Below are 27425 nucleotides of genomic sequence, written 5' to 3'. Positions count from 1 at the left end.
GTGTGTGTGTGTGTGTGTGTGTGTGTGTGTGTGTGTGTGTGTGTGTGCGCGCGCGCGCGCGCTAAACATTAAGAGGGAAGCTGGAGCTAGCACTGAAACTGGGATGGTAGAGTGCTTGCCTAGCATGTGCAAGCCCTGTGAATTATTCCCAGCACAGTATAAAACTGGGTGTGCTGACAGCCACCTATAATCTCAGTACTCACTCAAGAGACAGAGGCGAGGACCTGAAGTTCAAGGTCATTTTGGGCTACATAGTAAATTTGAAGCCACTGTGGGAAAACAACAAAAACACACTAAGGAGGGCAGTGATGGCAAATGCAGTGAGATGCAGTGAGGCAGTGATGGTAAAGGCAGTGAGATGCAGTGAGGCAGTGAGGCAGTGATGGTAAAGGCAGGCGGGTTTCTCAATTCAAGACCAGCTTGGTCTACAGAACAGAAAAACCAAGGGAAAGAAAAACCTGTAGAAAAAGACATGCTAAGGAGGTTAAAGAGGGACTAGGGAAAGGTATGGGAAGAGGTATGACCAAAGAACCTGGGTGCATGGACGGGGAAATTGGCCTTGGCTGAGCAGTTGAACCCACCCTCTCTGTGGCTGGATGGAAAAGGAGGTTGAAGCCCCATCTACATGTGCAGTGGGAAGAGGTCATGGGGAAGCAGGACCAACTTCATGGAGTTCGGAGGGCTTTAATAAAAAATGGAGGTGTGATATCAGAATCGTCATCAAAGAGCCCAGAGAGACTTCATCCGGCAACTGATGGGAGCAGATGCAGAGTCCAGAAGCCAAATATTAGGTGGATGTCTGGGGGTCTTGTAGAGGGGGGAGGCAGGATCAAAGGAACCAGATACCATGAGAACACGGCCCGCAGAATAAATTATCTGGGACTTATGGGGGCTCACAGAGACCTGGGAGCCTGTAGAGGTCTGACTAGATCCTCTGCACATACATTATGGCTGGGTAGCTTGGTGTTTTTGTGGGAATCCTAACAATGGGAGTGGGGCTGTCCCTGACTGTTTTGCCTACTTGTGGGACCCTGTTCTTCCTACTGGGTTGTCTTGTCCAGCCTTGATGTGATGGTATGTATTTGCCTGGTCTTATTGTAGCCTGATATGCCATGTTTGGTTGATGTCCCTGAGAGGCCAGCTCTTTTCTGAGAGGAGTCGGAGGAAGGGTAGATCTGGGGGAGAGGAAAGATGGAGGGAAAGACTGGGGGTACTGGAGGGAGGGAAATTGTGGTTGGGATATAATATTGAGAGAATAATTAAAAAATTAGATCAGATAAGATAAAATATTTTATAGTATTAAATCTTTTAACAAATTATTAATTTTTTTTTTTTGAGACAAGGTTTCTCTGTGTAGCCCTGGCTGTCCTGGACTTGTTTTCTAGATCAGGCTGGCCTCAAACTCACAGAGATCTACCTGCCTCTGCGCTACTAGTGCTGGGATCAAAGGTGTGCATGACTACACCCAATCTTTTAACAAACTTTTTTTTTCAAGACAGGGTTTCTCTGTGTAACCCTGACTATTCTGGAACTCACTTTGTAGACCAGGCTGGCCTCGAACTCACAGAGATGCACAGAGATCCTCAAGCAAATGCCTCCTTGAGTGCTGGCATTAACGGTGCCACTACCTCCTGGCTTAATATGCCATTCTTTAAAAAAAAAAAAAAAAAAATATAATATATATATATATATATATATATATATATATATATATATATATAATATTAATGAGTGCTCCATCTGCATGGACACCTGAAGGCTAAAAGAGAGATGATCACATCATAGATGGTTGTGAGCCACCGTGTGGTTGCTGGGAATTGACTCAGGAAGGACCTCTAAAAGAACAGACAGTGCTCTAAACCTCTGAGCCATCTCCAGCCCCTAATTTGCTGTTCTTGAAACCTAGATATGTCCATGAGTTAAATAATGGCATGAATGTTATGAACATAGCCAACTGTCTTCTGAGTGTATTTAAAGCCAGCTCCAGTAGAGGAAACACATGCTTGGCAGACTGTTAACCTGGCCAAGAACTCATGGTTGGGGAGCCCACAGGCTCCAGCGGTGAATTAAGCAGTGTTACTCTACTAAGTTGATTCAGTATCAAGCACCCTCAAAATCTGCATCTGCACACCCATAGGTCAGTGTGACTCTCAGACTCATCAGAGACATTTCTTTGGCAGCAGAAGATGATTACCGCAAACTCACAACTTGTCGAAGTGAAGAGCATAAGCGTCAGTGGCATGCTCAGCTGCGAATGGGACATCCACGCCACAACCCAGCCTCAAGGCTCCAGGACCATCACAGAACAAGCTGCAGAAGGGCTATACGCAGTGGGAAGTGGACTCCAGTCTGGATGGAGTTAGGGAGAGGAGCATGAATGAATTTGATCTGTAGCACTCACTTTGAAACTCTATTTTATTGGGGTTCCTTAAAGTCTCTCCCTTTCAGCCCCCAACCCTAGGTAGGAGACAGAAGATTAGTGGGGACCCCTTTACTTCTCCCAGCTGTTTAGGGTCGATGGGTTCTGTCAACCACAGATGCAGCAGCAGGAAGCAGTCTCCTCCAAGCTGCTGTGCTGAACCATTTCTCCTCCAAGCTGCCATGCCATCCTTTTCTGGTCTCTCCAAACGGCCATTCGCCACATGCCACCACTGCACGCCACACTTTTTCTTCCTGGGCTCTCAGATTTATATCCTCAGAGCCCTAGGCTATCCCTGCGGCACCTGAAGCTGGCTGTTACCGGCTGGCGATGACCACACCCTGTACTATACAGTTATCTGTGGACAAACTAAAGCCCAAACCCAAATAGCACATTTGGGGGCTGGAGAGATGGCTCAGAGGTCAATGGCTGTTCTTTCAAAGGTCATAAGTTCGATTCCCAGCAATCACAAGGTGGCTCATAACCATCTAGAGTGAAATCTGGTGCCCTCTTCTGGTGTGCAGACAAACACACAGGCAGAATGCTGTATACATAAATCTTTAAAATGAAATAAAATTGCACATTTGGAACTAAAATAAAAACATATTTACATAACGTAACTGAGTTTTTAAAAAAAATGAAAAATTTAATTATAATGATCAAAATGTGTTATATAAATTTTTAATAGACAAAATATTTTTAAAATATCAGACTGTATAACATTAATTATGTTATAGGGTTTATTCTCTTTTTTAAAAAAATTAAATTTCTAAATTTTTTGTTATTTGAGACAGGATTTCTCTATGTAACCTTGGCTGTCCTGGACTTGCTTTGTAGACCAGGCTGGAATTAAAGGCTTGTGCCACCACACCCAGCTAGGTTTAATCTTTTAACATATAAAACAAACTTATATTCCACAAATATAATGAAATATAATTTGCTTTTGTTTTGTTTTGTTTTGTTTTGTTTTTTCAAAACAGGGTATCTTCGTGTAGCCTTGGCTGTCCTGGACTTGCTTTGTAGACCAGGCTGGCCTGGAACTCAGAGATCCGAATGCCTCTGTGTCTGCCTCTGCCTCTGAGAACGCTGGGATCACAGGCATGCGCCGCCATGCTAGGCTTAATTTGCTGTTCTTGAAATGTTCATCTGCTCTGTTCAGTATGTTTATTCAGTAGACACATAAAGTGATTGAGTGCCTGTAATGTAGCTAGTCCAAATTGTAACTTCTTGCAAGAATGTTATACACGCAATATTTCAAAGTTTAAAATAAAAAAGCACAAAATATTTATGTTGAATGTGTGTTAAGATAATCTCGTTTGTTTTGGTTTTTCGAGACAGGGTTTCTCTGTGTGGGATAAAGGCATGTGCTCCCATGCCCGGCTGAGAATATTTTTATATATTGGGCTAAATAAAATATATTGCTATAATTCAAAAAAGTGGAGGCATGCGAATGTGCAGTTTTAAAGGGGTTCCTGGGCTGTGTGCCCTGAGGATCAGGCTGGGACTAAACAGGTCTGCACGGGCCCAGACTAGGGTTACCAGATAAAGCAAATAAAAGTACAGAATGCCCAGTTGCATTTGAACTTCTTGTAAGAAAGTAATTATTTTAGTACATTTCTTTTTGAGATATGCTTATACTAAAGAAGAAGAAGGAGAAGAAGAAGAAGAAAAGAAAAAAATAACAAAGAGAATGTTCTTTTATCTTAAAGTTTTGTATTTGCCTAGAAATTCAAGCTTGGTAGGTAGGGTAGGGGGATTGTGTACGTGTATGTCTGCGAGGGGTGGGGAGACCAGGCTGTGCAGCCCCTCCTGGGAGCCGAGCCTGGAACACAGGTATCAGACCATGGCTGTGATTCCCAGTGAGCTCGAGGCTGGGGCCGCGGCTGACGCCCAGTCCGCGCGCCATCACTTCGGGAGTTGCTCGCCTCGGAACTTTCCCATCACTGTCAACTCCCCTCCTCCCCGGACCCATGGTCTCGCCCTGCCGCTATCGATAACTCTACGATCGGCCCGGCTTCTATCGACTCGCTCCTCCTCGCCTCGCCGTCCTGGACCAAGGCAGAGTGCAGAGCGTGTGTACGGTACGGAGGCCGCGGGACTAGGGCCGCGTATCGGTGGCCGGGTGGCTAGGGGGGTGCGGTTGGGGTAGTCAGGCCGATAGGACAAAGCCAGGGAGGTCCTCAGAGCGCAGGGGAGCTCAGGGGTCCTGACAGGCAGCGCCCCCACCCCTCCGAGCGCAATGCCGGCCGGCTACGCATGCGCAACAGCCGCGGAGCCCGGCTTCCCTAGCTTCCCTGCGCATGCCTTGCCTATCCTTGTGGCGGACGGAGCCGCGGTGATTGCCCGGTGCTTGTGACTGCCTCCTGCTGGCTGCAGGCGAGGTAGCGTCCCCACTGAGCGGGTGAAGCTGAAGGAACGCGCGGGAAGCAGAGGAGCTGAGTCTCTTGGGTCTGTCAGCATGACCTTAAACGCTCTGATTTTCCTTATCTTTAAAGTGATGATAATGCCCACTGTAGGTGCAGATGCAGATGTATATGCATGCGTCTTTTCTCTCCAGATGTTTTGACCCTTGGACCTTGTCTGTCAGCTCTTGGCCCAGTGCAGGCCTCATTTTTCCCGGCGATCAAAAGATGAACACCACTCCAGGCACAGTGGGCAGTGACCCTGTCATCTTAGCAACTGCTGGCTATGACCACACTGTGCGCTTTTGGCAGGCCCACAGTGGAATCTGCACTCGAACAGTGCAGCATCAGGACTCTGTATCCTCCACTAGGAGCAGGGTGGTGCTCGCCGGGATTAAGTCTGAGTGACAAATGCCAGGGGAAACTCAGGCCAGGTGGTGGGGCTCTTGACGGCCTGTGGCCCCAAGGCCTCCCTTTGCAGGTCTCCCTTCCCATCATCCTTAACATGTTCAGCAGGTGAATGCATTAGAGATCACACCAGACCGAAGCATGATTGCTGCTGCAGGTACCTGAGATTCTTGGCCTCTGGCTCCTTTACTGGCGGCAGGACTCCCTGGTGCCCGTGCTTCATTTCAGCCTGTGTCCCTAGGTTACCAACATATCCGCATGTATGATCTCAACTCCAATAACCCCAACCCCGTCATCAGTTACGATGGAGTCAATAAGAACATTGCGTCGGTGGGCTTTCACGAGGATGGCCGCTGGATGTACACAGGCGGGGAGGACTGCACAGCTCGCATCTGGGACCTCAGGTGCTTCGTGCTGGGCTGGAGAGGGTGGCTGCTTGGGGAGGGGATGGGGCCAGGGGATTGTCTTTGGGCAGGTTACTTTACAAACAGACTAAGTAAGCAAGGGGGCTTTGACTGGGTAATTGAGGGAAGAAGAAAAGCAGAATAGAATTACATTATATCAAAGGGGCAACCCTGCCTTGAGACTTTCAACCCTTCTTCCCTGGCCTCACGCTGCCGCTTGTGGGGAAAGAGCCAAACTTCACAAGCATTCCCTCTAAAGTAGAGGCAACTATTAGCAGAGAATGGGGGCTTTTGGTGGGGCACAAATAATGTACATTAGACAGCACGCGTCACCTTCACTCCCCACAGGTCCCGGAACCTGCAGTGTCAGCGTATCTTCCAAGTGAATGCACCCATTAATTGCGTGTGTCTGCATCCCAACCAGGTGAGGAGTACTCATGGGGCCAGGTACCTGGGGGCTTTGGAGGGCGGGGTTACTGTCACATCTCACCTCCACTACATCCCAGGCAGAACTCATTGTGGGTGACCAGAGCGGTGCCATCCACATCTGGGACCTGAAGACAGACCACAACGAGCAGCTGATCCCCGAGCCCGAGTATTCCATCACGTCTGCCCACATTGACCCGGATGCCAGCTACATGGCGGCAGTCAATAGTGCTGTGAGTGCTGGGATTGGGTACAGGGGCATCTCAGCACCTTGCTCCTTATCCTCTGCAGAAGAGTTGACTCCCGTTGTCTCTCAGGCCTCTCTAAGCTTCCATCCAGCTCCCAAAGTCAGGCACCTGGGAACCATTCCTGATGTTCACCTTGCTGTCTGCCATAGCTGTCACCCATCAGGCTAGACACCTCAACCAGTGTTTGTCAGGGCCAGTTATTTCCTCCTTTCATGTTCCAGCCCATGACTTTGATCTCCCTTGATACTGATAAGCTTCTCTGTGGCCTTACTGGGATGTCTGATCTGTTCTTCAATTGTAGAAGGATCCTTTAGCCTTTCTGGCAGGCTGCACTGTTCTGAGATCTTAAGAAGCTCCGTCTCCTTCTCATGGACAGCAGGATGATTCAGTTTGGTCCCTGCCTCATCTCCAGTCTCATTTTCTCCTTTTAAGTCCCCAAACATCAGTTGTTGCACATACCTGCGTTCCCTCCTCCCAGCCTGGGCTTGTCACATCATCTATCTGGGTGCCCTCCTTACTGTCTCCCCTCCTGCGCGTCTCTGTTGGCCAGCAGCAGTCTCCAGTCTCTAGGGAGTTGTGTTTAGTGTGGCCTTCTGCTTTTGGCTGGTTGGACATGACCCAAGATGCCATCCCTGCCTACCCTGGCCCATGTGTATCTGGGGGTCTTGGTTTTGAATGGCTGCCCTTCTGTTCCATAGGGAAACTGCTATGTCTGGAACCTGACAGGAGGCATTGGTGACGAGGTGACTCAGCTCATCCCCAAGACCAAGATCCCAGCCCACACACGCTATGCCCTGCAGTGCCGCTTCAGCCCCGACTCCACGTGCGTGTAGAGTGCTGGGAAGAGGGGATTTACAGGCTGGGGGTACTGCCTGGTATATGGTAAAAGGATACTTATGTGGTAAGCGGTAAGTATTGAGACACCCCATGTCCAACCCCAGGCTTCTTGCCACCTGTTCAGCGGACCAGACATGTAAAATTTGGAGGACGTCCAATTTCTCCCTGATGACAGAGCTCAGCATCAAGAGTAGTAACCCTGGCGAGTCATCCCGTGGCTGGATGTGGGGCTGTGCCTTCTCAGGGGACTCCCAGTACATTGTCACAGGTGAGTCCTGCCCTCCTATCTCTCCCACATTGCCTAGGCCTCTAAAGAGGTCACTCATTGTTGCTGCTTCTTTGCCGCCTGATCCCTCCTTGCAGCTTCCTCTGACAACCTTGCCCGGCTCTGGTGTGTAGAGACTGGAGAGATCAAGAGAGAGTATGGTGGCCATCAGAAAGCTGTCGTCTGCCTGGCCTTCAATGACAGTGTGCTGGGCTAGCCTCTGCCCCTGGAAGCTGCATTGGACAATCAGGACTGCCTGGTCTAGTGGCTCTAAGTGGATGTACCTGAGCAATACCCTGGTCTAAGTGAGGCTCTCAGGCCAGCCTCTGCATGTCAGGCCAGCTAGACCTGAGCAGACCACCTCTGGGCCCTCTTGGCCAACCTAGACTTGTTGGCCACTGTACCCAGGGACTCTCTCCAGTTTGTTGTCAGAAGGCGTAGTGAGCCAGGCTACATGTGCCTGGACTGGGAGTCTTTTCCGCCTTTAGAGAGGGTAGACTCAGAGGACTTGGAACTGTTGAGATCTGAGGCTGGTGCCTGTTTCCCAGGTATGTAACCCCACTTGCCCCTCCCTACCCCTGTCCAGGTTCTGAGGCCCCAGAAATCACCACCATGGCCAGGTAATCTGGGTTTATTTGTCCCTACTGTCAGCTGCCTTTCACTGGTGCTGGTGACCTGGCCAGCTTGTTGACCTGTGGGACCAAGGCCAGGAGGGCTTGGTAGGGGGCTTAGTCTGGGAGGTAATAAAAGCAGATGGACACACAAATGTTGCTCGGGAAACAGATGTCAATGCAGAGGTAGATCAGCCGCTGTCGCTGGGGTCCTGGGGAGAAGGGAAGTTCATGAGTCCCAAGGGCTCCCACCTAGTGCTGTCCTGCAGGAGCCATAGTCCTCTTCACTCAGCCCACCCCAACTTACCCTCTGCTCGCCGGGCCCAGTAGATGGGGGTGTCTGCACAAAGCTGCTGCACTGAAGCTCCCACTTGGGCAGGGTCCACAGTATGGCCCCCCAAAACTGCCACCAGTTCCTGAGCATAGTGGGTGTCTTGGCCAGGCTCATGGGACTCTTGGGCCTGCAGAAAGACTCTGGTGGGCCACCATATAGTACTTCCTTGATCCTCACAGCATAGGGCATTCATGTCCCACCCCAGCCTGATGGCCCTTCCACCTGCTCTTGTCAACAGCTTCAGTCAGGGGAAGATAGGGCTTTCTGTTCCCCTGAAACCAGAGCCTTGGCTGGCCCAGCTGGGCTGTACAGAGGACCTTTTGTTCGTCCCCTGGCCTTGGGGGTGGGTGGGGGGTAAGCCAAGCAGTACTGCTCACCCTGGAAGTGTTCACCAGCAGCCGCAGGGTCTCCCAGTCTTGGGCTTCCATCAGACGGAGGAAGCAGGCCCGGTGCTCTGCGGGGCGGTAACAGATGTAGCCCTGGGGACAGATAGGTAAGTCAAGGCCTCACCTGACACTTCCACTCTTTCCCCCTCCCAAGCCCACTCACACTTTGCCCGTCGAACAGCACGGCCCAGCTTTGGTTGCTCTGAAGCGGAGTCACCACGATAGTCGCCATGTTCACGGCCACGTCCACTAGAATGGTTTGGTTGGGCCAGGGTACCCTAGAGCTTGGGAAGGTCTTTCGGAGCATCTGCAGTAACGGCTGAGGGATATTTGGGATTCAGCCCCAACCTGTGTTTCCATCACCCGAGTTGGCCTTTGTTCCTTCTGGTTCTCTTACTATCTGCTCAAGGCCAGTGTTTAGACCCAGCCCCGTTCGAGGCTGACAGGTATTGGCCTTCCAGCCCACTTTACACTCTGTATCCCCCTGGGCTTGAGGAGGTGCTCACCTTGGGAGGGCTGTACATGAAGCCAAGAAGCCCTCCAGCCATGGCCCCTGCAGTGACCAGTGTCAGCAGTAGCAGCAGGCCTGCTGCTCTCCAGCCCCTATGGCAGGGCTTAGTCTTCACCTGAGGGCACGTTATGGTCAGTGGGGCGTCCAGGTTGGAGACCAGGGAGCCTGCTTGCTCAGGGAAGGGGCTGAGGAGGGTGGCTGGTGACGCTCCCCTCCTATGGCCTCCCTGTCTTGTCTTGGGGGTGGTAGAGACACTTACCTCAACAGGCCTGGCCCTGAGGCTCTCGGTGTGGATGTGCCCTTGCTTCATGCTGCAGCCCCTGCTGACAATGCACTGATTGTCTGCAGCCCCTTGGAGGAGTCAGCCAGGGGAACCTCAGGACGCCTTTGATGAATCAAACTGAGTCCTCCCCTCCCAATTCCTCTGCTTCCTTCCCGGCCAGTATCTGATATCCCGTGTCAGAGCCAGGACAGCCCTCTCCCCCACTTGATTGCTGGTCTCCAGGCTTGTCTCTGAACCCTTGGCCTGTGCAGAACTGGAGGTTTTAGAGGGTGAGAGCCTGGCCTTCGTAGGAAGTCAGAACAACTGTTTGGGTCTTGGCCAGGATGATTGTCTGGTTGGGCAGACTTTTTTTTTCTGTTACCTCTGGACACACAGGAACCATCAATAAATATATATAAACCATCAGCATGAGGCTAATTACTTTCTTACCTTCCCCACAAACTCAAGCCTCTTTCCAGACCCTATTAACATCAGATGGGGCTGTGCATGACCAAGTGGGCTCCAGGGCAGACCATGGCCAAACAGCTTGCTGCACATCGAGGATGGCTGAGCCAGCCTGTTCCCTAGCATGTTGTTTTGGTCCCTTATCTGTCTAGCTGTGTAACACAGTGGCTCAGCTGTATATACTTCCTTTACACTTCACCCAGTGGCCTTATTCTACTTTGGTTTTATGCCATGCACTTCCTGTTTCTTCAGGACCTGTTCCTCACAAGCAGGGTGGGGCCGCAGTGGTCACGGCCACTCTGTTAGGATAGTGGAGTTGGACTCCTAGCTTGCATTAAGTTCTCTTGCCTTGCTATAGCTAGACAACTGCTACTCAAAGAAAGCAGAGGAAGGCAGACCTGGTTAGTCTGGGTTTGAGAGTTTAATGTGCATTTGAGTTCACACAGTGAAACAAGCTAGAAATGTAACATACGGGTTCTACTGCCCAGTTCAAGAGGGGGGCACCCCTGACGGCTTACCTGCCAAGTGCTACTGTGTGGGTCTGCTCATTCAGACCCGGAGGATCAGCACCACCAACGCACTGCTGCCTTCTGGCTGAACTATGGCACCATTAAACTCCCAGCCACCACTGACCTGTGGGCAGGTTTGGGCTTGGGATACCTTTTATTGCTCTGGGAACTTGGTGAATAGGTGAAGTGCTGTGATCATGAGAGTAGCCACTTGGTACAGGGCAAGGTGCCAGGAAGGAATTAGCCAAAAGGAACAGCTTCCTGGGTGTGCCCCATGAACATTTCCCAGCCTGCTCAGCAGACTGCTAAAGGTCAGGGACTTGTAGAACAGAGGGAAAGGCCAAGATGCTGAGAAGCCAACTGGCCGGTGGACCACCACTAGACAGAAATAGGTGGCTTCATGGAGCACTGACATCTAACCCATCCACAACCCTAAGTGACCTACGCAAGGGAGGTTGGATGCTCTGTTAAACTTAACTATTCTCAGGACTCCTCCTTCTTTCCTACCTAGAGGACACTCTTGGAAACAAGGCAATCCTTGGCTTGCACATTGGCTATGCTGCTCACCGGGGCATGAGAGTTCTTAAGTGGGATTCATCCACACACTTAAGATCCAATTCCACACTTGACAATGTCATTCACTAGCTTAAGAAACTTGAAAAATAAATACTGTTCTGAGCTCCCTGTACAGCAGCATGCACTTCAGGGCAGGCAACCATACCCAGTTGGCTGCTCAGCCGACCACACTCAGTGAGACGCCTGGGTATAAACTTCAGGGTGGGCAAAAAATCAGAACAGATGTCGGTACAGGGTAGGATCACCACCTCCAGCAGGACCAAAAAGGCTGTACTTAAGTTTCGGTCAGTTAGGAGGAGTGCTCCCTGCAGCTAGGAGTGGAAGTGATAGCAGAGGGAGCACCGATACCCAGGCAGCCAAAGCTTAGCGGAGCTGCTGTTAATGTGCAGCAGTGCAGAAGGGGCCATGTAGTAGCGCTGGGCATCTCAAACAGGCAATTGTGGTATCGAAGTGCTTTTCTAGAAAGCTTGGGTGAGTGGAGGTTGAGGGCCGCTTCCTTCATCCCCTCCCTGCAGACAAGGAACTGGGGCACAGTACCAGGCTCCTCTGCTGCAGAACACTGGGGGGGGGGGGGACCAAGTTTTTGGTCTGCACAAATGGTCTTTTAAAAGTCCCTCCTTTCCCCGCTCTGTGCCCATCTAAGGGCCTGATCCCTGAATACATTTTTCAGTAAAAAGCCTGACACACAACTCGTACCCACTTTAGAATCAAGAACAGGGCCCGAGGTTACCTGAATGCTGGGCAGATGCTATGCCCACCCCTGCCAACATATACAAAGCCCAGGGCCCACCCCACAATGCCTTCCCAGCTTAAAAGTGCATCTTAAAATATAATCATCTGTAAACAACACCCCCCAACGTTCACTTACAAGATTAACTACTGCCTTTGCTTAACCTCAGTTAACCTGCAGCCAGCTAACTGAGCGATTCCTACGCCCCACCTATTAATTTAGGTAACTGATTTTCATTCTTTTTTTATTCCAGATTAAAGACACTAGATCTTTAACCTTGAAGGGCAGGCAAGAGGTCGGCTATGCTGTCAACATAGAAGTGAGGGACCATTTTCTTCTTGTGCATGCAGTCACTTTCCCGATTACTCTTCACATCCTCAAGACTGGAGACTCCGGTGAGGGTCAGGATAGTCTTCAGGCTACAGGTGGCGCCCAGGAGGATGTCTGTGTCCAGGCGGTCTCCCACCATGACTGTGCGCTCCGGGTTGATACCATACTCCTGGGACACGCAGTCGAAGATGAAGCGGCTAGGCTTCCCGATGATGTCCGCCTGGCGCTGGGCGGCCATCTCCACGGCTCGCACCAGACAGCCGGTACCTGTAGAGCGAGGGAGGGAAGGGGACGCGGGGGTCAGAGGACACGGAAGGGCTGGGCCCGCCCTCCAACCTCCAGCCCCTGGGCGCACGGACCCGCAATGAAACGGCCGTTCTCCAGCGGGAGCCGGTTGTCCATGTTGGTGCCCACGAGCAGACATTCGGGCTGCTGCAGGTACCGCACCGCCTTGGTGAGCTTCATGTAGCTGAAGTATGGGTCGAAGCCCACCACTACCGCGCGCACGTCGGGTTCGAGCGGCGCCGCCAGCCAGTCGCCTGGGCCTTCGCCGTGCAGCGGCTCGGGGCCCACGCCCACGCTATTGATACCCACGGCCTCCAGCTCGGAGGCTAAGGCCGGGCTGCCCAGGACGTAGGCCTTGGGGTCCGGCACGCCGGCCAGGCGTTGGCGCAGATACAGCGCGCAGCAGTAGGCCGTGCCGAACACCTCGAGGCCCGCTTCGGACCCCACCGGGCCGCCGAAACCCAGGCGCCTCAGCTTCTCCGCGTAGGCCGTGCGAGTCTTGCTGCTGTTGTTGGTGATGAAGCCCAGCCGCTTCCCGCGGGCCCGCAGCGCCCGCAGAGTCTCCGGCGCGCCCGGTACAGCCGTCTCGCCGCGCCACAGCACGCCATCGCAGTCGAACAGCAGCGTGTCCACGTCGGCCAGCAGCGCCTTGGCCCGCTCGGCGTTCAGCCGCACGCAGCGCGCCTCGTCGCCGCCGGCCTCTGCCTCCGCCATGGCCGACCGCTGGCCGCCGCCGCTACCCGCAGCCGCCGCCGCCGCCGCCGCCGCCACCACCGGCTGCTCCTCGCAGCCGCCCGCCGCGGAGCCCGCCCCGCCTCCGAGACGCTCACTGGCTCTGCTCCTCGCGCGCACCGCCCATTGGGCCCTGTCTGCGCCAATCCATCTCCGCCTCCAGCGAGCGGCTTGGCGCACAGCGGCAACCGTCGCACGGACCCCGACAGCCATTGGCTGCCCGGCCCCGACGCCGCGATGATTGGCTGGCGCGGCGCCAACCGGCGAGGGTAGAGCGTTCGCTGCGGAAACGCTGCGCGCTGCGGAGGGCACGGGACGGAAGGCGGCCGGTCGCGGATTGCCGCGGGGCCGCTCGCTCATTGGAAACCGGCGGTCAGCCTAGGTGACGGAGACTCCAGGTCAGTGACCCCCGGCCAGGCTGGCTGCTGATTGGCCGCCTCTTCTGGCCGTCTTGGTTGGGCGGGGCTATCCTCAAGGAACGAGGCGGGAGGCGCAGCCTGCACCGCGCGCAGTCACTCAGGCGCCTTAGACGTGCGCTGGCCCAGAGTCCCTTTCAGTCTTTGGAGCCAGCCTGGAACTTCCTTTCCTGAGAGGACTCTCATCCTCACTTTCGGTTCTTCAAAAGCGGTTTCCCCGTACCTTGAAGTGATGTGAACCAGTGATGGCAAAGCAATGGGATTGGGATCCACAAGGACATTGCCTACAGTATGATATTCAGCAATTGGTCTCTTTTATTGTCCTCATCAACAACTAATACTTTTTATTGAGGCATAATATACAATGGTGGGTTTAAGTCTTGCATGTACATTCAAGTATCAGATATAAAATAATTTCAGTATTTCACAAAAGTCTCCTTATGTTACCATCCGGTCAATAACGAATATCCCTCCTCAAGCACATTCCTTTCTTTTTTTTAAGATTTATTTATTTATTATTTATACCGTATTCTGCCTGCATGTGTGCCTGCAGGCCAGAAGAGGGCACCAGATGGTTGTGAGCCACCATGTGGTTTCTGGGAATTGAACTCAGGACCTTTGGAAGAACAGCCAGTGGTCTTAACCTCTGAGCCATCTCTCCAGCCCTCAATCACATTTCTGACTTCGAATATATATAAAAAGATGTTCTAGATTATCCTTTTAAAATTCTTACCTTTGTACTAGAGGAATGGTGATTAAAGATTGTACTTGTTAATCCCAAAGATGAGAGGACCACTAACCCAAATCATCATGGCCTAATTAATCAAAGCAGACATTTAATTAAAGCAAACTTTTTAATTTGTGTACAAGGGCTGCCTCCCCTTTAGGCGGGATTTGAGAGGTCAGCATTGGATGTGAGGAAAACAAGGTTTTTATAAAGCTTTAGTGGTAGGGAATTTGCAAATGGGGGATTTGTCAGACAGGAGCTGGACATAAGCATACTTGTTAGCCCTAAAGACCTTCTGAAACAAAGATATGGTTGCAAGGTGAGCTTAACAAGGTACTCATAACTACAGGCGATCCTAACAAGATAGTCATAGGTTGTCATATAACCTTTTGAAACAAAGGTAGGGTTGCAAGATGGTTATAAACAACTTTTTGTGACAAAGACATGATTACCATTCCTGGAACAGAAAGTACAGAACATTTGTAGTTAAGGTTACAGGTGGGGCATAGCCCAATCCTCAAGAAACAGAGGTTTAATCATAAACAGGAATACACCTAACTTGTCTTTGCTATATGATGGTTTTTAAGCTTAAGATGTAGGCAGGCTGGTTCTTCACTCCTCTTGCAGACCATCCTGAGTTCAGTTTCCAAGCACCCAAGTTGGGCAGTTGCCTGTAACACCAGCTCCAAGGCTCATGATTGGTGGCCTTCTGGCCTCTATGGATACTTACATACACATGCACATACCCACACATAATTAAAAATACATATTTTTGAAGATTTATTTTTTATCTTATGCATATAAGTGTTTGCCTGCATTTGTGGTGACCTTGGAGGCCAGAAGGAGTCAGATCCCTGGAACTGGAGTTACAGGCTGTTGTGAGTTCCCATAAAGGTGCAAAGAACCGAATGGTCCAGCATGGTGATACATTCCTTTAACCCCAGGCCCAGGAGACAGAGGCAAGGTGAATCTCTATAAGGCCATTCTGGTCTATGAAGCAAGTTTCAGAACACTTGAGGGCTACACAGAGGAACCCTGTTTCAACAACGGTAACACATACACATACACATGATCTTTTGAAAACTACTATCACTGGTGTTTGTTTTTAAATTTGGTACCTGTTGTGCCCATGCCATTAGCATATAGAAGTCAACTTGCAGGAATCAGTTCTCTCCTTCCACCTAGGTATCCAACTCCAGTCGTTAGGCTTGGCTACAAGTACCATCTTACCGTCCCTGTCTGTCTGTTTTGAGACAGGGTTTTATATAACTGAGGCCAGCTTTAATTCATTGTTAACCGAGGGTGGCCTTGAATTTCTATTCTGTCTCTATCTCCCAAGTGCCGAGATTACATACATGATGAGCCTCCATGTCCAGTTTATTCAGTACTGACCACTGACCAGGGCTTTGTGCACGCCAGGCAAGCCTATCAATGAGCTACACCTCCAAGCCCTTTTGCTTTCTTTGTTTTGTGTTTTTCAAAGACAGCATTTTCACTCTGGCCCGCGCTGGTCTGGAACTTTAGGCAGTCTTCCTGCCCTAGGCTTCTGAGTGCTGGGATTCCAGGCATGGGCTGCCATGTCCACTACTGGACCATCTTATGACATGTACCCTTGGTTATCATGCTTTCCTTTTCCTTTCTTCTCTCTCTTTCTTTCTTTCTTTCTTTCTTTCTTTCTTTCTTTCTTTCTTTCTTTCTTTCTTTCTTTTTCTTTCTTTTCTTCAAGACAGGGTTTCTCTGTGTAGCCCTGGCTGTTCTGTAACTCACTCTGTAGACCAAGCTGGCCTCAAACTCACAGAGATCTGCCTGCCTCTGTCTTCTGAGTGCTGGGATTAAAGGCCTGATCTACCACCACCTGGCAAGTTGTCACATTTTACTAACATTATGTTTGAGAAATACATCCTCAGTTTTTTGTTGTTGTTGTTTTGTTTTGTTTTAACTGAATTGTCTCCTGGACCATTGTAAAATCATACCACCACTAGACCTGTGGTCTTATCTGTTTTTCTGCTGATGTGCACTGGTTATTTCTAGTTTAAGGCTCTTGTAAATTCCCTGTGAACGTTCTTGTTCTTATGTTTGAATATGAGGATATGTGTTCCCAAATCTGGGGTGTATGTTATCAGTGTCACTTTGACTAGAGACAGGTGTCAGAATAACAGTAGTTCCCAGTTTCCTGGAGATTGCCAACCTCCTACTTTGTTCTTTGACCCTAGTTCTCTCTATACTTTTTTTTTTTTTTTTCCTGAATCTTTTCTATCTTTTAAACTCATCAGACAAGCCAATGACCTCAGTACTCATAAGGGCCCTACTTATAGAGCATCCTATCTCTACTGGTCTGGAAAAGATGGAGGACAACGACACAGCTTTAGAGGGCATAGACTGCAGGGTTCCTGTCTGGAGTACATACTGTCTAGGAGAACTACTTCATCTCTGTCTTCACGTTTAGTTTGGGAAGCTGAGCTGACCCCAAGAAGAGCTGCATTTGACAAAAGATTACAAATACTGGTTTTATCACTTAGAAACCCCAAGTTGATTTGGTATACAGGCCACAGCGGGGAATGTCAAATATGTACAGATGTGACCAGACTTCTAAAACTTACCCAGTTGCCTTGGTTTAATCTTGGACACTTGGGAAGTATGGAGACATCTGGTGCTGCTCCTGTTGTCGGAATCCCAGGGCAGTCTACAGTACCGTAGTGAGGAAACCGAGCAACGAGAGGCTGTCGGCTAGACAGTGCAGAGCAGGAACGAACCTCAGTTGACCCCTCCTCCGCTGAGTGGACTGGCAGGCATGTCTGTCATTGAAAGGGACTGAGCCCACATAGTGGGAGAAATATAAAGGAGGGAAGAAGGCTGTGAAAAGGACAGAAACAATTTCTGTGGAAAATGAAGATTATTATTTTATTGATATAGGGTTTTATGTAGACCAGGATGGGTTTGCACTCATAGGCTTCTGCCTCCTGAGTGCTGAGATAAAAGGTGTTTACCACCACACTTGGCTCCTTATTTATTATTTCTACTGTGTGTGTGTGAGAGAAAGAGAAACAGAATGATATGTGTATTTGGTGTGTATGAGTGTATTTGAGTGAGTGTAAGTATATGAATACCACAGTGTGCAAATGGAGGTTAGAAGATAACTTTTTAAAACTGCTTCTTTACCACCACTGTGAACTCCAGGGATCAAACTCAGTATGCCAAGCTTGTATGGCAAGTGCTTTTACTTGCTTAGCCATCTTGCCTGCCCAGTAGAAGGATTTCTGTGAGCCCCAGGCCAGCATGCAGCTACAAAGTAAAACCCTGTCTCAGAACAACAACAGGGGTTAAGGATAGGGCTCAGTGTGAAAGTGCTTGCCTAGCATGCACAGGACTCTGAGTCATTGCTAGAAAAGTACCGGACGTGGTGGTATCTAATACCAGAACTTGGAGAATGGAGGAAGGAAGATCAGAAGGGCTGGAGAGATGGGCGTAGTAGTTAAAAGTACTTTGTGCTCTTGTGGAGGACGCAGGTTCAGTTCCCACACCCACATGGTGGTTCAGAATTGTTAACTCCAGTTCCAGGGGAGTCAGTGCCACCTTCTCTACTCTGAGGGACATCCTCTAGGTACACAAATGATACATTCACACATGCATGCAGCAAAACACTCACACACATAAGTAAATCTAAAAATAATTCAGGATCATCATTGAATACATAGGGAGTTCAAGGCCAACTTTATTTAGATACCTAAGACTGAAAGAGAGAGGGGGTGGGAAACCTCGCTGTTCTTCTGAAGCCAGGCCAAATCCTAGGAGATTGAGGACAGCAAGAACAATTTATCAAGATCCTGTCTCAAAATTTAAAGAACAGATACTCTCCCCTTGTAACTCTTCCCACTCTCAGGAGTTTTCCTAATTTTTTCCTTACTAAATCTATGTTCTCTTTGGAAAGAAAAACCCTTCAATTTGAAAAATTAAAAAGGAGGCCTTTTGAGGTTCCTGTTCATGATGGTCATGGGCATCAACACTTGGTTTTTAGGTGGAGTCCAGGGCAGGAGGCCATCTAAGGTAAGGGAGTTTGTTTCGCTGCCTTGAAGCTTGTTCTTTGCTACTTTGTGGGTTCTTCTTTTCCCACCCTCTATCCCTCACCTTGTTTCACTCAGTAAAGCTAGATAGGAGAGAAAGAAGGATAGAGAGGAGAGATAGAGATCCCTGAATCTAATTTTCCCCAACTGTTCCTTCCAGTTTCCAGACCAGCCCCTTTCAAACGTTTCCCCCACTGTTCTTCCTTCAGTTCCCCAACAGTGTGCTTAAACAGTCTCTTCTTCCGGTTTTCCCAACACTAGGGGCCCCAAACTGTAACAACTGTTCTGGCCCACCTGCTCAACTCAGCTTCTCCTGGTTCAACTCTCTCCTTTCTGTAGGTCTGCACCGCTTGCTTTCTTCTCTCCCTCATCTCTTTTCTCAGCCTCCGCTAGCTCTTTTATAGCCCACGCTGGAGGTCATAGGGTAAGCAGTTCCAAAGGCTAAGAATTCTTGAAGGCCCAGTGGACCAGTAACTGGGAATCCTTTAAAGAGCCAGGCATAGAAGATCAATCACACCACACTGCATGCGAACTGCAGTGATCTGCTCCTGCGCTTGCTGACCTGCATGGGCCCCAGACATCCTAGTCAAGGTCCCCTGTTCTGATCTCCAGGAAATGACAGAGCAGGAGTCCTGGTCTGCCTCTAAGAATTCTGCCCAGTAGGCTCTCTGTCTCTTTTGGGCTAGCTTCTCACATTAACCTATGAAGAAGTTAAAAGTAATCCCATTTTGTTCCTCATACTCCATCTTGAGGATGATTGTCCTAAGGATGACCTAACCTCCCCCTTCAGGTTCCAGTAAATACCACGGAATGTGTTAATGAGTAACTGCAATCAGGACAGATGTTTTTACAGATAACCTGTTCCACCTTGTGGTTTGGACAGGTGGTCTGAACCAATCAACTTAAAGGACACCTCTCTTGCTGAACCCTTACCCAACCTTACCCAGTCCTATAATACCAAGACTTGGAATTCCTGCTTGTGGTTTCTTCCTTTAAAAACTCTGCCTTCCTGAGGCTCCAGTTCTTTCTGAAAGAGGGCTGCTCTTTCTGAAGTGCTGCATCAGGGACGATTGGTAGCCCAAGCTTGAGCTTTAATTAAGCCCTCCTGTGTTTGCATCGGATTCCTGTTCCAGGTGGTCTTTTGGGGGTCTCACGATCTGGGCATAACATTTGGGAGCTCGTCTGGGATCCCCCAGACCCTCTGGACCCCGACAGGAGGGTCTTGTGTCGGCCTGTAAGTGCCCCTGTGCAGTGTCTGTGTTTTGTGCTTGCTTTTGGTTCTGAAAAGCCTCGAGTTGACTGTACAAGTGGCAAGATGTGGCTGAGAGTGGATGCGCTGGAGAGTTACAGCCGCAGGGATCAGGGAGATGTCATTGGCCCTGGGGTGGTTGACTGAGAGCCCACCCATCAGTTGGAGAGATTTTTGGTGGAGAACGGAGAGCCTCACTGTCGGTTACTCTCCTCTCCGTGCTGTTTTCGGATTCCACGGCAGGAGTCTGTGAGTCCAAGCTTTTGGATCTATTTCTGTTTCCAGTTGCGGAGCGTCTACTTTATTTGTGTTTGTCTTTCTATTTTGTTCCTTGTGTTTGGGTGTCTTTGTTGTATTGGACTGTGATGGATGCTGTGGGACAGACCACCTCTCACCCCCTTGATCTCGTTCTGGCCCATTTCAAAGAAGTTAGGGTTAGGGCTCATAACCTTTCAGTGTATGTAAGAAAAAGAAGGATGACCACATACTGCAGCTCAGAACGGCCAACTTTTAGTGTCAGATGGCCACCAGAGGGAACTTGCCATCTCTCTACCGTATTAGCAGTAGAGGACAAAGTATTTCAGAAAGCACATGGTTCTGGTCCCTTTTATTACAGTCTGGAAGGACCTAATTGTTAACCCACCTCTATGTGTTAAAACTTTTCTCTCTCCTCCTGTTAACAGTTCTTCGTCAACAGGAACTGTGCCAACACTGGTAATGGGCAAGTGAGAGACTCCCAAGCCAACAGCTCCTCTCTACCCTGTCTTGTAGGGTCCCCCCCAGAAGATCTCTTTTTTTTTTTTCACCTTACAGGTCCTCTCCACCTGCACCACTGGGCAATGAAGAACAACCGGTGCCAGCACCAGCGCCAACCCCACCACCCTCTCAACGCCATCAACTCCAGGAGAGGGAAGGGACCCGTGTGGGGCACAAGGAGTAGGCGCAACATGTCCCCTGAGGATGGGGGGGAGGAAGCAGACTCTACTGTTCTTCCCCTATGGGCAACAGGGCTGACAGATCAGCATGGCAATCAACCTCACCATTATTGGCCTTTGCTACCACAGCCCTGTATAACTGGAGGACATAAAATGCTCCTTTTCCAAAAACTCGAAACAACTAATTAACCTTTTAGAAACTGTCTTGTTTACTCACCAACCCACTTGGGATGATTGTCAACAGCTTTTTCAGGTTCTCTTCACCACAGAAGAGAGGGAACACATTCTTATAGAGGCTCGAAAAATGTTCTGGGGAATACAGATCCCAGCCACAGTAGATGCAGCCTTTCTCCTTACTGGTCCCATTTGGGATTACAACACAGGTGAAGGTAAGGAGTGTCTCCTGGTTTACCACCAGGCACTGTGGGCAGGTCTCGAAATGGCCACCAGACAGCCCACTAATTTGGCAAAGGTGTATGATGTCAGGTAGGAACCTAATGAAAGCCCAGCGGCATTCCTAGAGAGGATCATGGAGGCTTACAGATGTTATGCTTCTTATGATCCTGAACACTCTGACCAAAAAGCATCAGTGGCCCTGGCTTTCATTAACCAGTCAGTACCAGATATTAAGAAGAAGTTACAAAAACAAGAAAGATTAGAAGAAAAGTCACTGAGGGATTTAGTTGGCAGAGGAGGTTTACAATAACCGAGATAGCCCAGAGGAAAAGCAGGCTAAGGCATAAAAGAGGCAGAATACGAACTTGGCTAAAGTACTTCTGGCTGTGACAGCTGAGCCCAGAGAAAGAAAGCGGCAGCTCCAACAACTTGCTAGTGGGAAAAGCCCGGAGGGAAGACATGGAACGCCGTTAGGTAAGAATCAGTGTGCTTACTGTAAAGAGGAGGGCCATTGAGCAAGGCAATGCTCAAAGAAAAGACCCAAGCCCAGAGTCATGTTTGCTGAAGGAGATAGTGATTAAAAGGGAGGGGGTACGGACCCCTCCCTGAACCCAGGGTAGCTCTTGAGGTAGAGGGACTGGCTGGCCACCAGTGTTTGTGGAGCTTAAGCCAGGGGCAGATCCACCCGGGTGTGCCAGTACCAATGTCCCTGGAAGCAAAAAGGGGAATAACCCCTCCCATCTGTAAATTACTCAACCTTGGGATTCTCAGGCCTTGTCAGTCTGCCTGGAATACCCCCCTGTTGCCTGAAAAGCCTAACTCAAATGACTATCGGCCAGTCCAGGACTTGAGGGAAGTCAGCCAGCGGGTGATGGACATTCACCCCTCTGTACCTAACCCATACACTTTGCTGGGTTCCCTACCACCCGGAAGAGACTGGTATACCGTCCTAGACCTGAAGGATGCCTTCTTCAGCCTGCCGTCACTGGGGCCAATCACACTTGGTACACGGACCACGGACGGGGAGCAGTTTCATCCATGAAGGCCAGAGAAAAGCAAGAGCAGCAATAGCTACAGAAACATAAGTAGTTTGGTCCCAGTCTCTTCCTGCAGGAACCTCTGCACAGAAAGCTGAGATGATGGCCTTGACCAAGGCCTTAACTTTGGGAAAGGACTTGGCAGTCAATGTTTACATGGATAGCAGGTACGCTTTGCCATAGTACATGGTGCTATTTACCAAGAACGGGGCCTGCTCACTGCTGAAGGAAAAGCCATCAGAACTAAAGAAATTCTGCAACTGCTCCAAGCACTCTGGCTGCCTAAAAGATTGGCCATCATCCATTGCCTAGGACATCAAAAAGGAACCTCCTCTATAGCCAAAGGAAATAACTTGGCTTATCAGATGGCTAAGGAGGCCGCCCTACAAGAGACTGTTTTTTCTGTACTAACCACTGTTCTTCTGAACCACCCAATCCCAACCTTCCAGAACAACTGGTCTATACAGAGGAGGAAATTAAATGGGCTAAGAGTCTGTCCATGAGTCAATGTTTGGAGGGCTGGTGGCAATCAGCTGAAGGTAAGCTAATTATACCTAACTCTTCAGGAGGGACCATTCTTAGGAAAATTCAAAGAGTCACCCAGATGGGCATCAGAAGAACGGCAGACGTGGTCAGACAATCTAAAGTGACTTTCAAAAGTGTGCATTCTAGAAGATACTGTGACAGATTGTAAAGTTTGCCATCTAACTAATGCCTCTAACAATCCCAAACAACCAGGCTCTTACCACGACGTAAGAGACTGGGGGCCTGTTGGGAAACTGATTTTACAGAAATCAAGCCAGGAAAATATGTAAGTATCTGCTAGTTTTCATGGATACCTTCTCTGGATGGACAGAGGCATTCCCGACTAAGACTGAGACTGCGAAGGTAGTAGCCAAGAAGGTTTTGGAAAATATCTTACCCAGGTATGGCTTTCCTCACAGACAATGGACCGGCATTTGTGTCCAAGCTAAGTCAGGACATAGTAAGGTTTACTGGGGCAGATTGGAAACTGCATTGTGCTTACAGACCCCAGAGCTCAGGACAGGTAGACAGAATGAATAGACTGTTAAAAGAGACCTTGACTAAATTGACCTTAGAGACTGGCAGGGGCTGAGTGATGCTTCTTCCTTTGCCCTCTATCAGGTGAGGAATTCTCCTTACCAGATGGGGCTCACCCCTTTTGAGATCATGTATGGTGTTCCAGCTCCCATTGTGCCTAACCTGCAGTTGGCAGCTATTGCAGAACTAGAAGATGATGACTTACTATTTGGAGTCAAAGCAACCCAATGGGCTCATAAACTTGTTTGGCCTAAATTGTGTACCCTTTATGAAGCAGGCCCAGTTCCAGAACCACATAAGTTCTGACCAGGAGACTGGGTCTACATGAGGAGGTTTCGCCAAGGCACACTCAAGCCCAGATGGAGAGGGCCTCACATCATTCTGCTGACCACACCAACAGCTCTTAAGGTGGATGGGATCGCTGCATGGATACATTACACTACGCCAGACCAGCTAACCCGTTCTCCACCAAAGGGGACTGTCTGAATCCTACAGCTCTAGAATGGACAGTTTACCGTGGAAACAACCCTTTAAAGCTCAAGTTTTCCAGATCTTAGCCCTCTCAGGACTTCTAACTGTATGTACTGCTGACCAGAACCGGCATACCCTTGACAACCATACCTGGAGGCTTAAGGATGACTATGGAACAGTTATTACTAGAGTCTCAAAGGTGGTTCCCCACAGAACCTGGTTTCCCAAGCTTAGCTTTGATCTCTTAAAAATCATCCCCAATGGATGGTGGCTGAGGGTAAGAAAGGTCCTTTACTATGTGTGTCCTTCAACTTATGATGGCCTACCTTGGTGGAAGCATAAATGTGGTCATTTGTCTGGGGACTATTTCTGTGCTAGTAGGGGATGTAAAACTCAGAGCCCCTGGCTTCATCAACCAAGGCCAGAGGCCTTAGTAGCTTTCTAGAGGGATCTTGAATCAAACTGTGATTATGTGGGAGTTATTCAACCAAAGGAAGCCAAGCAGCCTTGTAACCAACTCAAGGTGACTTTTACTTAGCTAGGAAAATCTTACAATTGGGAAAAAGGTAAAAACTTTGATATCCAACTGCACAAACACGGATACGATGATGGAGGAGTCATCAAGGTTCTCCATAAATCTAGTCCTGACCAGCCCTCAGAGACTAGGACCAAATCCAGTCTTAGCACCCAAACTAGCTTCTATATCTAAGGGCCCCACAAAATGGTCATGCCCGAACTTAAACCAGCTCCTACATTCAAGGGCCCTACAAGACCCGTGACCACTTCTCCTAACCATTTGCCCACCCAGGACACCAATTCTGATCTCTTGTGGGATCTCATGGTACATACTTACCAAGCCATTAACAGATGTAGGCCTGATTTAACCCAGTCCTGTTGGTTATGCTACAATACAGAACCTCCCTATTACGATGGTGTCACACCATGGGAAACTATATATTTCCTCTGATAACCATAGTCTATGTAGATGGCAGCAACCCTCCATGGCCAGACTCACACTCCAGTCAGTTACAGGCCAGGGAACAGGGACGTGCACAGGTGATGTTGCCAAGGAATATAAAGTTTTGTAATCTAACCCAGGATCTCACTGATTCTGAGAAGACTAAGTTTCCGATCCCTCCCGCCAGTATCTGGTGGGCTTGTTCAACAGGATTGACTCCCTGTGCCCTCGGCCAGTTGTTACAGTTCCCTGGCCAGTTCTGTATCTTGGTGCTAACCCCCACAGTGGAGAAGACTTTGCCTCCTTCTGGGACTCCCCCTCAACCCTAATAGACCTGCATTTCAGAACAAAGAGGGAGCCCATCTCTACCCTAACGTTGGCTGTCATCCTGGGGTTGGGGGCTGCAGGGGTTGGAACAGGAATCTCTTCCTTGGTACTCCAGGATCAACATTATAGGCAGCTTAGGGAGTCTTTAGATGAGGACGTCAGTAGATTAGAGACTGTCATCTCCCACTTGCAGGACTCCTTATCCTCTTTGGCTGAAGTTGTATTACTAAATAGAAGAGGATTAGACCTCTTATTTCTACAGCAAGGGGGCCTTTGTGCAGTCCTTAGGGAAGAATGCTGTTTTTACATGGATTACTCAGGCATAGTTAAAGATTCTATGGCCAAAGTACAAGAAGGCCTAGAAAAGAGAAAAACTGAATGGGAACAATCCCAAAGTTGATTCCAGTCAATGGAATCAAAAGTTTAATGCTTCCTCCTGGTTAACAACATTGGTTTCCACCATAACAGGATCTCTCCTCATTCTGCTATTGCTATTAACCTTTGGCCTTGCATTCTTAATAAGCTATTTCAATGTATAAGACAAAGATTGGGAACTATTTAGTTAATGGTATTGAGGTACCAATATCAACAACTCAATACTCAGCTATCAGATCTCTGAGGAGCCCAGATTGGCCTCTCTAGTTATCAGAAGAGGGGGGAATGAAGAAGTTAAAAGTAACTCCATTTTGTTCCTCAGACTCCATCTTGAGGTTGATTGTCCTCAAGATGACCCCCCCCCCCGGGTTCCAGTAAATACCGCAGGCCCTCCACCCAGCCAGTTCCAGTAAATGCTGCAGAATGTGTTAATGAATAACTGCAATAAGGATCAGACATTTTTAAAATAACCTGTTCCCCCTTTAGGTTTGGACAAATGACCTGAACCAATCAGCTTAAAGGACACCTTGCTTACTGAACCCTTACCCAGCTTTACCCAGTCCTGTAATACCAAAGCTTGTGGTTTCTTCCTTTAAAAACTCTGCCCTCCTGAGACTCAGAGCCGCTCTTTCTGAACTGCTGTGTCAGGGACGATCGAGCTTGAATAAAGCCCTCATGTGTTTGCATTGGATTCCTGTTCCAGGTCATCTTTTGGGGGGGTCTCACTATCTGGGCATAACACGTGCACCCAAGTCATGTCCCTTTGGCTTTTTATTTCAATATCTCCTCCCTTAGTTGTTTCTTTTGTGAGGTAGAGGCTTTTTTTTTTTTCTTTTTTTCTTTTTTTAACTCGAGTCAGGGTTTCTCTGTAATAGCCCTGACTGTCCTGGAACTGCTCTGTAGGCCTGGCTAGCCTCCAGCTCACAAAGATCTGCCTGCTTCTGCCTCCCGAATGCGTGTGCACCACCACCGCCTGGCTTAGATAGGGGTTTCTTATGTAATCCAGGCTGGTAAACTCATTATTGTGTAGCTTCAAATTCATGGTGATCCACTGGCCTCAGCCTCCCAAGTGCGAGAAGTATAGGTGGGCATCCCTAGTTCCTCTCTAAACATTCTTCACTCTGATATCCCCTGGATGCTGGCTTTTCAGTTCCTTTTCAGTATATCTCTGAGGGAAGTATTCCAGGATTCTGGGCCCATTTCTCCCCTGAAAGCTCTCTAGCCTTGTACTTAAAACAAAACAACAAAAACTGGGCTTGGTAGTACACATCTTTGTTCTCAGCACTCAGGAGGAGGCAGAGGCAGGCAGATCTCTATGAGTTCTAGGCCAGCTTGTTCTACAAAGTGAGTCCAGCCACAGCTATACAGAGAAACCCTGTCTCGAAAAACAGAAAGAGAGAAGAAAACAAGGAACTGGAGAGATGGCTCAGTGGTAAGAGCACTCAAAGCTCTTCCAGAACACTCAGGTTCAATTCCCAGCACCCACATGGCAGCTCACAACTGTCTGTAACTCCAGTTCCAGGGGGTCTGACACCCTCACACAGACATGTGTGCAGGCAAAACAAAACAGAAAACCAAAATAAAAAACAAAACAAAACACTAATGCACATAAAAATAAATCATTAAAAAAAGAAAATAGAACAAAATGGAGACAATAGATTATCTTTGAACAAATCTTGTAGGGTGATAATTTGTTTTATCTAATTTGTTTTCAGACAGGGTCTCACTAGGAAGTCCTGGCTGGCTTAGAACTCTATGTGGACCAGGCTTAGGGCTAGAGATATGGCTTAGTGGTTAAGAACACTGGTGGTTCTTCCAGAGGAAGGGGTGGTGGGGGTGGTTGAATTCTAGAACCCACATGACAGCTAACAACCATCTGTAACTCCAGATCCCTAAAGTAGGAACCCTCTTCTGGCCATTGTGGGTACTGCATAAATGTGTATAAACATACATACAGGCAAAACACCCACACACACAAAATAAAACCTTTTGGGGCTGGGGAGTTGGCTCACTGGTTAGGAGCACCTGTTCTTGCAAAGGGCCCAGGTTTGATTCCCAGAACCCACATGGAAACTGACCACCTGTGTGGGCATCAGGCAGGCATGAGGTGCAGAACACTCATACACACAAAATAATAAATCTATATAAATAAAAATAAAACATTTTAAAAGAAAGCCAATCATCCCTCCTTTACAGAAAATGTTTGCTGAGCTTTTGTATCTATGTTAACATATTTTCTATTCGCCTTTATCCTAATAAAATAAGTTTGCC

General features: G+C 48.9%; 3 protein-coding genes and 1 long non-coding RNA gene across 6 annotated transcripts; 2 read left to right on the top strand and 2 right to left on the bottom strand.

The window, feature by feature from the left end:
- Nucleotides 1–4458: 4458 nt before the first annotated feature.
- On the top strand, nucleotides 4459–8175 carry Mlst8 (MTOR associated protein, LST8 homolog). Of its 2 annotated transcripts, none has more exons than XM_055604866.1 (9): nucleotides 4459–4500; nucleotides 4977–5178; nucleotides 5335–5386; nucleotides 5471–5633; nucleotides 5982–6057; nucleotides 6140–6292; nucleotides 7006–7130; nucleotides 7249–7412; nucleotides 7508–8175. In XM_055604866.1, exons 2-9 carry the CDS (start codon nucleotides 5050–5052, stop codon nucleotides 7624–7626), a joined length of 981 nt encoding a protein of 326 aa, XP_055460841.1. In that variant the 5' UTR covers nucleotides 4459–4500; nucleotides 4977–5049; the 3' UTR covers nucleotides 7627–8175. The 2 variants fall into 2 exon arrangements, with proteins under 2 accessions (XP_055460841.1, XP_055460842.1); XM_055604867.1 differs by having other exon boundaries at nucleotides 4481–4500; nucleotides 5007–5178.
- On the bottom strand, nucleotides 8025–10303 carry Bricd5 (BRICHOS domain containing 5). Of its 2 annotated transcripts, XM_055604870.1 has the most exons (6): nucleotides 9511–10303; nucleotides 9247–9366; nucleotides 8904–9059; nucleotides 8732–8833; nucleotides 8328–8481; nucleotides 8025–8232 (listed from the first exon to the last, which is right to left on the bottom strand). In XM_055604870.1, the coding sequence occupies exons 1-6, from the start codon at nucleotides 9559–9561 to the stop codon at nucleotides 8138–8140; spliced, it is 678 nt and encodes a 225-aa protein (XP_055460845.1). In that variant the 5' UTR covers nucleotides 9562–10303; the 3' UTR covers nucleotides 8025–8137. The 2 variants fall into 2 exon arrangements, with proteins under 2 accessions (XP_055460845.1, XP_055460844.1); XM_055604869.1 differs by having other exon boundaries at nucleotides 9247–10303.
- A 77-nt stretch (nucleotides 10304–10380) lies between these two features.
- On the bottom strand, nucleotides 10381–13192 carry Pgp (phosphoglycolate phosphatase). Its single transcript, XM_055604864.1, has 2 exons — nucleotides 12483–13192; nucleotides 10381–12390 (listed from the first exon to the last, which is right to left on the bottom strand). Exons 1-2 carry the CDS (start codon nucleotides 13120–13122, stop codon nucleotides 12065–12067), a joined length of 966 nt encoding a protein of 321 aa, XP_055460839.1. The 5' UTR covers nucleotides 13123–13192; the 3' UTR covers nucleotides 10381–12064.
- A 221-nt stretch (nucleotides 13193–13413) lies between these two features.
- On the top strand, nucleotides 13414–25845 carry LOC129674717 (uncharacterized). Its single transcript, XR_008719826.1, has 2 exons — nucleotides 13414–13538; nucleotides 20407–25845. It is a non-coding gene; the product is annotated as an uncharacterized LOC129674717 (long non-coding RNA).
- The last annotated feature ends 1580 nt before the right edge of the window (nucleotides 25846–27425 follow it).

This window comes from Psammomys obesus, unplaced genomic scaffold (assembly GCF_907164565.1).
Source record: "Psammomys obesus unplaced genomic scaffold, mPsaObe1.curated_primary_1811, whole genome shotgun sequence".
Classification (NCBI taxonomy): Eukaryota; Metazoa; Chordata; class Mammalia; order Rodentia; family Muridae; genus Psammomys; species Psammomys obesus.
Note: the sequence above shows the minus strand (reverse complement) of the source record. Positions and strands in the feature narration are given on the sequence as shown.